The sequence below is a fragment of the Dromaius novaehollandiae genome, chromosome W, assembly GCF_036370855.1.
Source record: "Dromaius novaehollandiae isolate bDroNov1 chromosome W, bDroNov1.hap1, whole genome shotgun sequence".
Classification (NCBI taxonomy): domain Eukaryota; kingdom Metazoa; phylum Chordata; class Aves; order Casuariiformes; family Dromaiidae; genus Dromaius; species Dromaius novaehollandiae.
The window spans coordinates 54,571,457-54,584,521 of record NC_088130.1 but is presented as its reverse complement, the minus strand read 5'-3'; the positions used below and the strand labels follow the sequence as shown (position 1 = coordinate 54,584,521).

Below are 13,065 nucleotides of genomic sequence, written 5' to 3'. Positions count from 1 at the left end.
GGGGTTGCAGCTAAAGTGTGCTCAGGCCTGTGGAAGAGCAAAACAGAACTTTAGGGAGAAATTTGGGCTGGGAAAATTGATGTTTGGGAATATCTGTACTGAAGAGCACAGTCTGTCAGAGAAGCACATTTTAAGAGCAATTTCTTTGTGCTGTGGAAGACCTCCAGTTGTTCAATACGAGGCTGATAGTAGGATATTTGCCAGAGCACAGCTCCTTCCTGTCCCAAAAAGCAGGCAAGACTAATGTGGAAGGGCTGAAGGGGACGGGGGACTGTTCGATAGGGTAGAAATAGCATAAGAGGAGAGGAAGTGACAAATACGGAAAAGCATTTCTGTTAAAGATTTATGAATAGGGGACAATAAAATTCCTTTGAACAGGAATACAGGTGCAGGGGGTAAGGGGACAATTGACTTAGCTAAAAAAAAGTTGCTGCGCTTGGATGCAGCTCGGGGTTTGTCAGTGTAGCTTCCCTCTGGGAGCAGGAGGCTTGTTGGCCTGTCATTGCTTTAGAAACTTCTTTCCAGCCCTGTGCACTCCCACAGCTGCAGCCTTCCACTATGCCTTGGTCCTGCTCCACGGGCTACCTCACTCTCAGAGCAGTCTCTGTCCTAAATCCTCGCTGACACGCATCCAGTCTCACCATACGTTTTCCTTCCTTCCTGTCCAGCTGGGAATAAGGGAGTTGCCCTTGGACAAACCAGTGTCTGGCTGGACAGGGGTGAATCCTGCACAGCTCTCATTAGGCACCCAGAGAGCAGCTCCTCCAACTCTTCTCTCCGTTCAGGCAGTCACATCGAGCAACCCTGCTTCCTTCGGCCGTATACCAACTAAATCTGGCCGAAGGGTGTGTGAGAGTAAGAGTGGGAATCCCTGAGGCAGTCTAGGTGTCAAAGCAGCTGTGGTGGGGGTGGTCTCTTGGTTCGTCTTTGCAGAATCTAGGTTAAACTCTAAAGAGTAGTCAAAATAAATTCTTGTATTTGCATTTGAAACTTGAAAATTATTGAGCTTTACCTTAAAGAAGATGTGAAAAATAAATACATTCTAATTTTCAAGTTTTGTACTAAACAGCATGAATGAGAAATTTAGAGTTTTTAATTATTACATTTTTTTCTGCGGCGTGAGTGAATATGTTCTCTTAGGGTAATAAAATTTAGAAGAGGGAATTATCTTTTAAATTTAGCATTAACATATTTTTAAATACTCGGTGTGTTTGTGTTTTGCAGTTGTGGATGAAATTCAGACTTTGCTAACTGTACTGGGAGACTGTTGTTTAATATCCAGATTTGACAACATCAGTTGTGCTAACGCCCATCTAAAGATTGTTGCTTATTAGTGAGCTTGGTTGTTTGAACATTGCTGATTTAGTCTCCTGTTAGTTGAAGAAAGAAAATGTCCAATTAAAAATACTTCAGAGCAGGAGCAAGGTTTGTCATATTTGCAGTCAAATCCAAAAGTGGAGCCATTATTATATCCCTCCACTGCCTTGCTGAGCTGAGATGCCAGTGTAGCTTGGCGATTTCATGCTACAGAACAAGATGCTCAAGCATTGTTTCAGTGTTGGTGTTCATTTGGGTGTTTAAACTTTGCTTTTGAAGGTCTCTCACTGGCACTGTTTTTTATATTTTTTCCCTACTACAGATGGACGCCTCATGATTTTTTTTGGGGGGGTACAATTTTGTGCAGAAGGCTGCACTGCCCACAAGTCCAGCATAGCCCAGGTTCTACCCTTCCTTGCTATCAGAGGCCAGTGATAATGGCATGAGCAAAGTAGTGTCCCTCGTACACAACTGTGTGATGGGGTTGTAGGATGTGCGTGTCATGCAAATAAACTAGGCAGAAGAAGGAAGGTGCTTTCTGGGGAGGTTGTAAAGAGTTGTGGGATGGCTCTTGGGCAAAGGACTCTGTGTGGTGTCCTGTGTGAATATGCTTGGGTCCATCTGAAGGTTGCCTGCTCAGAATTGACACCGATAGAAGTTTTCAGTGTAAGACACCCTCCGTGGCAGCCCCTCAGGACAGGCCAGCAAGCAGAGGCACTGAGACACGAGCTCACAGTCGCACAGGAAGCTGGCAGGGAGCAGAACAAAAAATTGGGCCAGGTTACTCAAATTCTTGCTGTAACCACAGCTACTGCCTGCTCTCTTTGCTAATCGAGTGCTGCCTGCCTCTGGCGATGACAGTAGGTATTAAGCTGGGTTGTTCTACTAGCAGCCTTTTGACTTTATGGTGTGACAGCTGCGTTATATGGCTGCATCACTCGTCTCCTTTTTACTGCATGTAGTCCTAGACCCGGGAAGCATTATACATGGCCTGCAAAGACAAGCACAGCTTTAGGAGAGCATGACATGGAAAGGGGATCGTATCTTTGTTCTCTGAAAGAGATATTATTGCTCTTTTCCCACTTTCACATTTAACCTAGGCTTGTCATCGGATTCCATTTTTGAAAGGTTGTCATGGGGAAAGTGTGGTTATTTCCTAGGAGCAAGATAGACATTGAAAATACTGAGTTTTTCCTCTATATTTAATAAGCTAGTGACGCATAAGCTAGTCCTGTTAAAAAAAAAATAGTATTTACTATCTGTCCTAGACTGTAAGATAATATATGACTTTACAAGGCAATAAACCATAAACTAAATACATTTCTGGTTTAACTCCAGTCAGAAATTCAATAAAACTAAATGGTAGTTTAAATATCATGTAACTGTAATAATATAAGTTTCTTTATAAACTCTCTGATTGTCTTTTATTATTACAGAACTTAGAGGTATGGATCTTTGGCATCTGCTGTTTACTTTGGCACTGATCTGTGCAAATGACTCTCTCTCTACAAGTGATGGTAAGTTTTATGATACCTTTCTGTCTCTTTGTGTGTATATAGACTTTATATAAAGAGTGTTTTTATATTATATGCATCAGAACTATGCAAGTACCTTGACTGCAGTAATCTGAGTGCATCATGTGAAAAATGTCAGTTAATCTTGTTATGAAAACAGTGAATGAGACTAAGTGTTGCAGAGTAAAGGTGAATTTAGTAGATGGCGAAGGTTTGTGGCACGTAAAAAGGCTGGGTCAATGTTGATGTTAGATATCTAGGTTTTCTTTCCCTTGTTCTAGTCTGTCTAGTACTGAGGTTATGAAAGAATTTTTCTGGGAGTCAATTTTTTATAGAAAATTTTTGTTTTCCTCATGTCTTTTTAGTATATTCATACGTTAAATGTAAAACTATTTGGAAGTATGGAGGAAGCATTTTCAGGCTGTGTATATTGGGTCTAAGGCCAGTATAAACAAGCTCCATAAGAAATGCACTTAAAAATTCTTGAGAATAGATTAAAAAAGGGATTTGAAGAGAACACGTAGCCTCAGACAGCCAGATTGCTTTGGGTAACCAATAGAAACCTTTTTACATAGTACAAACTATGAATGCACATCCTGTGGTGGCTTTGATTCAACAGATCTGCTCAGTTTTTGCATCTACGGAATGTAGATTCCCTGGCTTTCCAGATGGGTTCTTCCCCATCTCATCCTTATACACCTCAGTTCTTCCATCTTCTAAATTAAATGCAGGCTGGAAAGTATTCCCTCCAGCTGAGCTTTCTCTGCTTCTTTTTCTTTTGAAGCCAGCGAAGATTTAGAACAGTCTTTGTATGTTCTAGAGGCCTGTCTTGAGTCTACTTGATCCTTTGAAGCTGGTCTTTTACTACCTCAGAACCAAGATTAGCTTTGGTGGGAGTTTTGCATTGTTTCAGACTCATCTGCATATGCTGGTTATGACCTGCTCCTGCAAACAAAAGCAGCTTACCTAGTCTGCTCTGTCTTGTTGGAGCCTTTGGAGACAACAGTAACGGTTTTCTGTAATGAGTAGTTTTATATGGGCGTGTCTTTTCTTCTCCCAGAGCTATCGAACCAGCTGCCCTAGAATGGTTCCTTGAGCAGGTGCCCCTTCTGACCAGCTAGCCAAGACCAGTGTTAGCAGAGAAAGCCGAAGGGGGCAATCTGACCAGTAATTTGGGAAAAAGAGGAGTGGGAACAGCATCCACAACAAACTGTAGATAAACTGATAAAATCTTCAATGAAAATTTCTTGTATCTTTCAAAGATTCATTTCCTTTCTTTTTTAGCTCAGTAGTTCCACTCCTACCTAAATGTTACTAAATGCAAATTAAATATGCATAGATTTGCAAATCATGTTTCACTAGCTAGTCTAGTGTTGGTTTTACATGTGATACTAAGCCAAAGGACTATGGCTTAGTTCCTCATAGTCATAACTGCCCTACATTTTAAAGGTATAATCATCCTCCTTCTCCCTGATACAGTTCTGCATTTTCTTGGAGTTGCATTCTTACCATTTCTGGATATCCCTATTTGCAGAAGTAGTGAAGAAATATGATGGGTGTTACCTAGTTTATAATGGAAACATTAAGCTGAAAATAAGATGTAATTAGAATTCAAAGAATCAATTTTCAGTGGTTTCTTCCACAAAGTCTATTTTTTTAATTAAAAAAAGAAGTTTTGGATAGGGGAAACATAGGTATCTATTTCCTTTTATTGGAGTGGCTCAGACTGTGCCATCTTTGTTTTTAGGCACCGGATTATCTGCAAGATTCTCTTCTTTCTTGCAGGTTAAGGCATTTTCTGTTACATTTACCAGATTTGTTTTGAATTCCTTCACTGATTGTTTTTGGTTTTGATTGCTAATTTGGCTACTCTACTTTGCATATCAGCAATCGAGGGGTGAGACCTAACTGCAGTAGTTACACTAACATTAGTTCTGATGTAGCTGATTGTAGAAGGCAATGAATAAATGGAGTTTGCACTTCCCCGGCTTTCTTCTTCTACTTGCAGGGATACTTTCAATCTGCCACCTGCGTGTCCTACAGGAAATGAATGTACCTACTTAAGAAGTGTATAAAGAAGCATAGGATAGTGAAGTGCTTATTTGCATAATAAATTTGGGCTGAAATAATGTGGGGGGTTTATTATTTTTTATTAATTTATTTTGCAGTCTTTGTCTTCTGAGTTGATTAAAAGAGCAGGAAGTTTCTGATAGGAATTTGCTGAATAAAGCTATGTACTCTTTTCTTTTTGTTTTTTTCCAATTTGTGCACCACTCCCTTTATTTAGGCCTATGAACTGAAATAAAATTTGCAAATTCCTTCTTAGTTCTGCTAAAATATGGAAAGTAAGTATTTCTCAGTGAAATATGATACATGTACCAGCTTCTATTCATTGCCTGTTACAGAATGGTCAGTAGAAAAAAACGAATGTGGCCTGACCTCATCTCCTCTCCCCCTCCATGTCTGTATTTTACAGTGCATTCATTAAATGGACAAAAATAATTCCTGCTCAGATGCAGTCTGCTGGACTAATTGATTTCTCTCGAGGTTTAGGAGCACAAGGCATAAGAGGATTCCCAGGTCTTTGGCAGATGAGGTGTGGTCCAGATCTCCTAAGTTCTGTGAAAATTTCATGCTAAATGTAAAAAAATAGCCACAAAGTCACCTTTTGCCTGGTTGTATATGCACTGATCAAATAGTAACTTCCATGAGTTTACTTCAAGAATCAAAATACTGGAAGAACATTTAGATTGTGTTCTTGTACTTAAATCCAAGACACAATACTAAATATCTACATCCTGGTCTGCTATGTTTTTACAGAACTGTGTATGTGAAGGGAACAGAGCTTTAATGTCTCAAGAATAAAATTCTAAACTTTAAACTGCATTTAAGGTTGTAGCACTTTTATTTTGAGAGTGGGGGAGCTGGTCCACTGGGAAAGTCAGACAAGGAAGTGTAACTTGAATGGGAATATTTGAGATAACAGCATGGCAGAACAGCCATGTGTCATTCTTGCATGATTTAGGATAAGTTATTAGATGAGGTCTGTTTATTAGCCAGTATCATTTTGTTCTTTTTTTTCCGTGTGAGTGTGCCTATATACACAAACAGTTCTCATGAACGTCCAGCCCAACCCATTACTACGTCATGAATCCTGACAATATTACAGAGCTCTGCCCGGCACAATCTTGCTGAGACCTTCCTATATATTTAAATAAAATGTGCACCAGAGGAATGGGATTTGCAGTGCCACAGTTCGCTAACAAATCCACTTCGTTAAGTAGGGTTTTTTTGTGACAGCACAATAAAAAATTGCAGACAGTTGCTAATCTTACACCAAAGCACGTTATTGACACAGTGTAATATTGACTAGTACGTGGAGGGATTCATAGAAGAGCTGCACACTTTTATGTCCTGAAAGTGAAGCTTATGTGCAGCTTTACAAGTGCCTGTGCTTTGAGCTGGCTCCGTGCAGTGGGGTCAGATCCACCCTTGGCATGCAGTTAAATCCCATACGTGTTTCCTCCTGGCAGGAAAGAGAGTGTGAGGCCAGCAGTTGGCTGGAGAACTGCAAAACATTCAAGACCAGATATTGGACATTTAGTCACTCATTTGCTGTCTCCAGGCTGGTGCCAGTTCTGCTGGAGGCTTTCTGTTGATTTAGTTGGTTTTTGTACTCGCCTTTTCCTAAGAGCCTGGGTTGCCAGCTCCTTAAACAAGGGCTATGGCTATAGTGACCTGACAGCGGTGCCTGCCATCTGAGAGATGATGCTAAATGTGGCCAAGTATGTCTGCTGCAGCAGTTCTCCATGAATAAATCAGAGTGGAGCAGTCAACAAAATTCAGGCTTCTGAGAGTTTAGGTTGCTTTGAAGATGGGGAATTACATACTTCTGAGAATTTTATAGTTTTTTAGTTAATGAGGTACATGAACAAGAGACAGTACTGATACATAAATAGATTAGCTACTTCTGTGCAATAGCAACCATGGTTCAAGAAAAAAGTAAGAGTTTATATGCATGTACGCATACACAATCTCTGTTTGAGATACTTACATTAATGTAACTATGGTATTTCAAATACATTTTCCATGCAACCTTGTTATTTTGGTTTAAGAGACCTGCTAACATGGGGAGGGAAAGAGGGTGCTCCAGTCACAAGTTGTAGAAAGCTTAGGAAACAAAAATAAGTTTTGTCTGCTTGTTCCTTCTCTACAACTGACCAGCACAGGTCAGATGAGGACACAGAGGAGTAAACTGGGAATTAGTCCCGGTTAATAAAATAATACATAAGCTCAGGCAGTTCCAAAACTAATTTCTTCCCCAATGAAAAGAAGTGGGGAACATCTTTTAACATTTTTGATACTAGAACAAAGTTCATTCCAGAATATTAAAGCTTTGCTAATTCATCCTCTGAAACAGGTTTAGAGAGGCACTCATGTTTAATGATAGCACAGTAAAAATACTTCTGAGTGAACTGGTTTTGTACAATAATATTTTAGGAGAGACAAGCCTGAATTTACATTTTATTTAATCTGATTTCAGAAATGTTTTTAATTTTTTGCATCACAGCTTTGTTTTTTCAGAGTTTTGCTGGGTTTTTTAATTCTTCTATGAAGGCGTTAAGCTCAAATGCTGTACTTTCCTTATTTTTAAATAAGAAATATGATTAATTACTTCCCCTGATGAGACACACCAAATCTAATTTTTATTTCCAGCAAAACCTTCTTTTGTTATGCTGGTGTCTGCTCACTTATTGTAATTGGACGCTTTGCGTGCATTTCATATCCAGAGTAAACCATCTAAATGTAGGTGTGTGCTGGGTGTCAAAGCTCCCAGTTACAGATCTAGGGATTGAATCTGTTGTCCATGCACAGGGATTTATTGTCATTGGAGACAGCCCTAGGTACCTGAGACATCTGCATGGGGCTGACGGAGATGACAGAGGATCCATGGGAGATGTGCGTCCTTCTGGAATGGCAGCTTAAAGCCAGGCATCTCAAAGGTTCCTGAACATCATGTTTAGGCAACTAAATGAAATGCAGCAGCTGAACTGTTCTTTATGTTCCAGGAAATACATTGGCTAGATCTGTTGAATTCATGGGAGCTTGGACACCTAAAGGTGAGATTCATCTGTCTATGAATCCCATGGAAATGCTCCACATATCCAAAATATCTGCATAAGACCTGTACATAGGGCATACAACCTATAGGAGATCCATATCTTTTGAAGCAGCAGCTGAAGGGCAGGCAGAATATCCTAAGTAATCCGACATAGTTATAGAAGTTTAGACAGCTAAATTTTGCCCTAGATTGCATATAGAGAGAGACGGGTGTAGGTCTTTTCATTTTGAAACGAGTCTCACCTTTATAGTCTTCTGCATATGTTATCATGCAAAATTCTGCATGCTTTCTGCTGGATGGTAATACAGCTGCTCAGCCATAGGCTGTTGGTCTTCTGTGGTCAGCCAGGGTGAGGGGTCTTGTTAGTGGATAGACAGGATAATAGCTGTCAGCATGAAATTAAGTAGCAGGCTGATGTTGTCCAAAGGCATGGATTTGACTTTCCTGACACTCAGAGCAATTCTTAGTCTGAGCAGTGAGGTACCTTTGAATTGCAGCATATTCTCTGCTGAGAATCGAGTACCTAATAAGACTACAGGCGTACCTCAGAGATATTGCAGGTTGGATTCCAGACCACCGCAATAAAACGAATATCACTATAAAGCGAGTCACACAAATTTTTTGGTTTCCCAGTGCATATAAAGGTTATGTTTACACTATACTGTAGTCTACTAGCTGTACAATAGCATTATGTCTAAAAAAAAATGTACATACCTTAATTAAAAAAATACTTTATTGCTAAAAAATGCTAACCATCATCTGAACCTTCAGCAAGTCGTAATCTTTCTGCTGATGGAGGGTCTTGTCTCGATGTTGATGGCTACTGGCTGATCAGGGTGGTGGTTGCTGAAGGTGGGGGTAGCTGTGGCAATTTCTTAAAATAAGACAACAGTGAAGTTTGCCACGTTGATTGACTCTTCCTTTCACAAAGGATTTCTCTGTAGTGTGCGATGCTGTTTGATAGCATTTTACCCACAACAGAACTTCTTTCAAAGTTGGAGTTAATCCTCTCAAGCGCTGCTGCTGCTTTATCAACTAAGTTTATGTAATATTCTAAATCCTTTGTTGTCATTTCAACAATGTCCACAAAATCTTCACCAGGAGTAGATTCCATCTCAAGAAACCACTTCCTCATCCATTAAAGTTTTACCATCATATTGCAGCAATTCAGTCACATCTTCGGGCTCCGCTTCTAATTCTAGTTCTCTTGCTATTTCCACCACATCTGCAGTTATTTCTTCCAATGAAGTCTCGAACCCCTCACAGTCATCTATGAGGGTTGCAATCAACTTCTTCCAAACTCCTGATAATGTTGATATTTTGACCTCCTCCCATGGATCACAAATATTTTTAATGGCATCTAGAATGGTGAATCCTTTCCAGAAGGTTTTCAATTTACTTTGCCCAGATCCATCAGAGGAATCACTTTCTATGGCAGCTATAGCCTTACAAAATATATTTCTTAAATAATAAGATTTGAAAGTCGAAATTACTCCTTGATCCATGGGCTGCAGAATGGATGTTGTGTTAGCAAGCATGAAAACAACATTAATCCCCTTGTACATCTCCATCAGAGCTCTTGGGTGACCAGGCGCATTGTCAATGAGCAGTAACATTTTGAAAGGAATCTTTTTTTCTGAGCAGTAGCTCTCAACAGTGGGCTTAAAATATTCAGTAAACCATGCTGTAAACAGATGTGCTGTCATCCAGGCTTTGTTGTTCCATTTATAGAGCACAGGCAGAGTAGATTTAGCATAATTCTTAAGGGCCCTAGGATTTTCAGAATGGTAGATGAGCATTGGCTTCGACTTAAAGTCCCCAGCTGCATTAGCCCCTAACAAGAGAGTCAGCCTGTCCTTTGAAGCTTTGAAGCCAGGCATTGACTTCTCCTCTAGCTATGAAAGTCCTGGATGGCATCTTCTTCCAATATAAGGCTGTTTCATCTACATTGAAAATCTGTTCTTTAGTGTAGCCACCTTCATCAATTATCTTAGCTACATCTTCTGGATAACTTGCTGCAGCCTCTGCATCAGCACTTGCTGCTTCACCTTGCGCTTTTATGTTATGTGCGGGAGATAAACAGCACGCCAATCAATATGGTTAAATGCTGACACTTTATTAAGCCCGAACAGCATCTTTTATATGCTTTAACCGTGATCATGTGAATCAAACTATACAGTGATTGGTACATGTTCATTTTGCACGTGCATCTAAACAGTATATGATTGGATAGCATGTACTGTTCACGAGGAGGTAAAGAAAATCCCCTAAGCCCGTAAGTTTCTCACTGAACATCTGGGAGTTGTTTTTCTCGTTCCAAGGACAGTTTCTCACCACATTGCATGCCCTCTAGTAGCCTTACCGATAGGCCGCAAAACCTACTTGCACACTCTCGCTGTTAGCATTAGGGCTGGATTGCTCACATGTCCGTTTTCCTCCAGATAATCCTCCATAGTTATGGAGACGGCTTCTTTCCTTAAACCTCATGAACCAACCTCTGCTAGCTTCAGACTTTTCTTCTGCAGCTTCCTCACCTCTCTCAGCCTTCACAGACTTGAAGAGAGGTAGGGCCTTGCTCTGGATCAGGCTTTGGCTTAAGGGAATGTTGTGACTTGATTTTCTATCCAGACCATGAAAACTTTCTCTATATGAGCAATAACACTGTTTCGCTTTCTTATCATTCATGTGTTCACTGGAGTAACACTTTTAATTTCCTCCAAGAACTTTTCCTTTGCATTCACGACTTGGCTAACAACTGTTTGGCACAAGAGGCCTAGCTTTCAGCCTATCTCGGCTTTCGACATGCCTTCCTCACTAAGCTTAATCATTTCTAGCTTTTGATTTAAAGTGGGAGACGTGCGACTCTTCCTTTCTGTTGTGTCTTTGAGATTTTTGGATGAAAAACAATCCCAGATAGAAATAAACATTTAAGATGTTTTCAGAGATCCCTCATACAATTTTTACATGGCTCTTTTCACCTATTATTCCATTAGGATCAAGATAATGAAAATATTGAGATAATGAGAGTTCCTCTGCCCACCAAGTAAATGAGAATTTTGCAGGGTTAAGAGATGATATTTTGATTTGTTATGGTTTTTCTTAATTCAGAAGCCTTTTTGGATGTTTGAATCATAAATTTTACTACTCTCAATAGCCTAACTATATAGTAAAGAGGAATGCTTTTAAACTATGTAGAAGGTGTTGTAACAGTTATAGTACTGCAAATGGAAGTTGTACGGTCTTAACTGTGAATCACAGGAGTTCTTGACTAGCTAGCTTGGTGCACATTATTGGAGGGTCACAGGCTTTCCATAAACATTTTTTGCCGTAACTGCATCATGACTTTTGTGTTAAGATCAATACTGCATTACAGATGTCTAACACATAAACAGGGACTCTTGCTGGGATATTAGTTGATACATTTGTATATTTTGCATAATAATGTACATGGGGGAGGGAGGAGCTGGTCAGAAGATGTATTGAATGTTTTTGTTATTTGAGACTCTTTTTGTGACCTTCAAACCTTCTAGTCTTCACCTGGAACAAAGTCAGTAAGTGTGGCAATTTAGTAACCTTTTGCGTGGGATATCCATTGACTTCAGTGAGACAAGGGTAATTAGTATCTTGGATGTGGTATACCATGCAAGTGGAGGAGTTCTTAAATGCGTGGTCCTTATAAAGAGGACTTTTGAGTTGAGAGACTCATTTCTAAACTAAATTCTTGAAGGAGATCTATTAGATTGTACAGATCATAGAACAATAGTTATTTTTATTTGTGAAAATTTATTTTGAATTTTAAGAGGAGAAACTAACTATACTTCAATGTGAATGCTTTCTCATTTTAAGATGTGGTGTTAGATGATATAAAGGAGTTTACATAGACAAAAGATACCTTGGGAATTATCCTGCAGACTCTCAGACAGGTAGCTTTATGCTGTCAGAGTGCCATTCACAGCAGTGGGACTGGTCGCATGGGTAGAACTATGCATATAAATAAGTATTTATTGTTGACTCGAAGGTGAGGTTGTGTTTTGATTTCATAGCAGGTTGGTCTCAGGACTGGCATACTGTTCCTTGCCCTGGGGTCTCACTTTCTGTGTGGGAGATGAACTTAGAAATGGGAGATTTGTCCATCTGTTCATAGAGTTGGAAGATAACAGGGACTTTGCAGCCTGACCTGAAATATTCAGAAAATTAAAGATCAGGAGGTGGGTGGCAGTTTGGGTTGAAGAGTGTCTTGTGTTTTAAGCAAACTAGAATTTTATAAATTTAATTTATAAAGCAATTATAAATTCTAGCAGTCAGTACAGTGAGAAGCCAGTTCTCATATATGCAGGGTATTCTTTTATTTTTAATGACTTTTTTGATGATCAGGAAGACTTGATATTTTTGCATATATAACTATCCTAATGTTGTTAGGAAGTGCCAAAAGATGAGTGAGAAAGGGCAGAATCTTTCCTTAGCTTAATCTGCAAACTCTTGCCTCCTTTTGGTAAATAATAGTAGCATAATATAGTTGGTAGTCATCACAATATATCTGGTAGTTCATCTTGTTTGTTTTCTCTTCTTAATTCTTCTAACTGGAGTCTTTTCGCAGTTACGTGTTGCTATATTATCATGGAGTACAAGCTAAAGCAGAGTTGTCATTAAACCCCGAATAATACATAATTGATATCAGCTTAGTGCGTCTTGTTTTATGTGGACAGTGGCAGAGTTGTTGAGAATACAGATTTAAAAGCTGTTATCTGCAGGCAAAGCCTTTTAAGCAATGGCCTTATTTCCAGATGTTTAAGTATCTCTGAGCAAGAAAAATGTTCCATTATATAGTAGAAATTGCTGTAGAAGCCATTCCAGGAACCAGAATCAGAAAGTTGGGCACAGGGAAGTGTAAATTATACCACTCTGATCTGGTTAAGCCATTTCTGCAGGAGGGAAGATTCATTCTGGCAGAGAGCAAAATAGTATTTCCGTCATCACTTTCCATTGCGATTAGGCATAGCTTTGATGGCTAGCAGAAAATTTTGAGGGAAGGCTTTGAACCAGTGCACTTCTGAGTTGCTTTTACCACTCTTGCTTCCTAGCCAGTACTGTATGTTTCAAATAACCACTTGT

General features: G+C 39.6%; 1 protein-coding gene across 5 annotated transcripts in view; it reads left to right on the top strand.

Moving 5' to 3' along the window:
• LOC135323500 (growth hormone receptor) overlaps window positions 1–13,065 on the top strand; it is a 137,285-nt gene that overhangs the window by 61,596 nt on the left and 62,624 nt on the right. For all 5 annotated transcript variants that reach the window (XM_064500557.1, XM_064500558.1, XM_064500561.1 and 2 more), the window contains exon 3: window positions 2,754–2,834. In XM_064500557.1, the coding sequence (XP_064356627.1) occupies window positions 2,765–2,834 (70 nt within the window). In that variant the 5' untranslated portion in view covers window positions 2,754–2,764. The remainder of the gene's footprint in view (window positions 1–2,753; window positions 2,835–13,065) is intronic.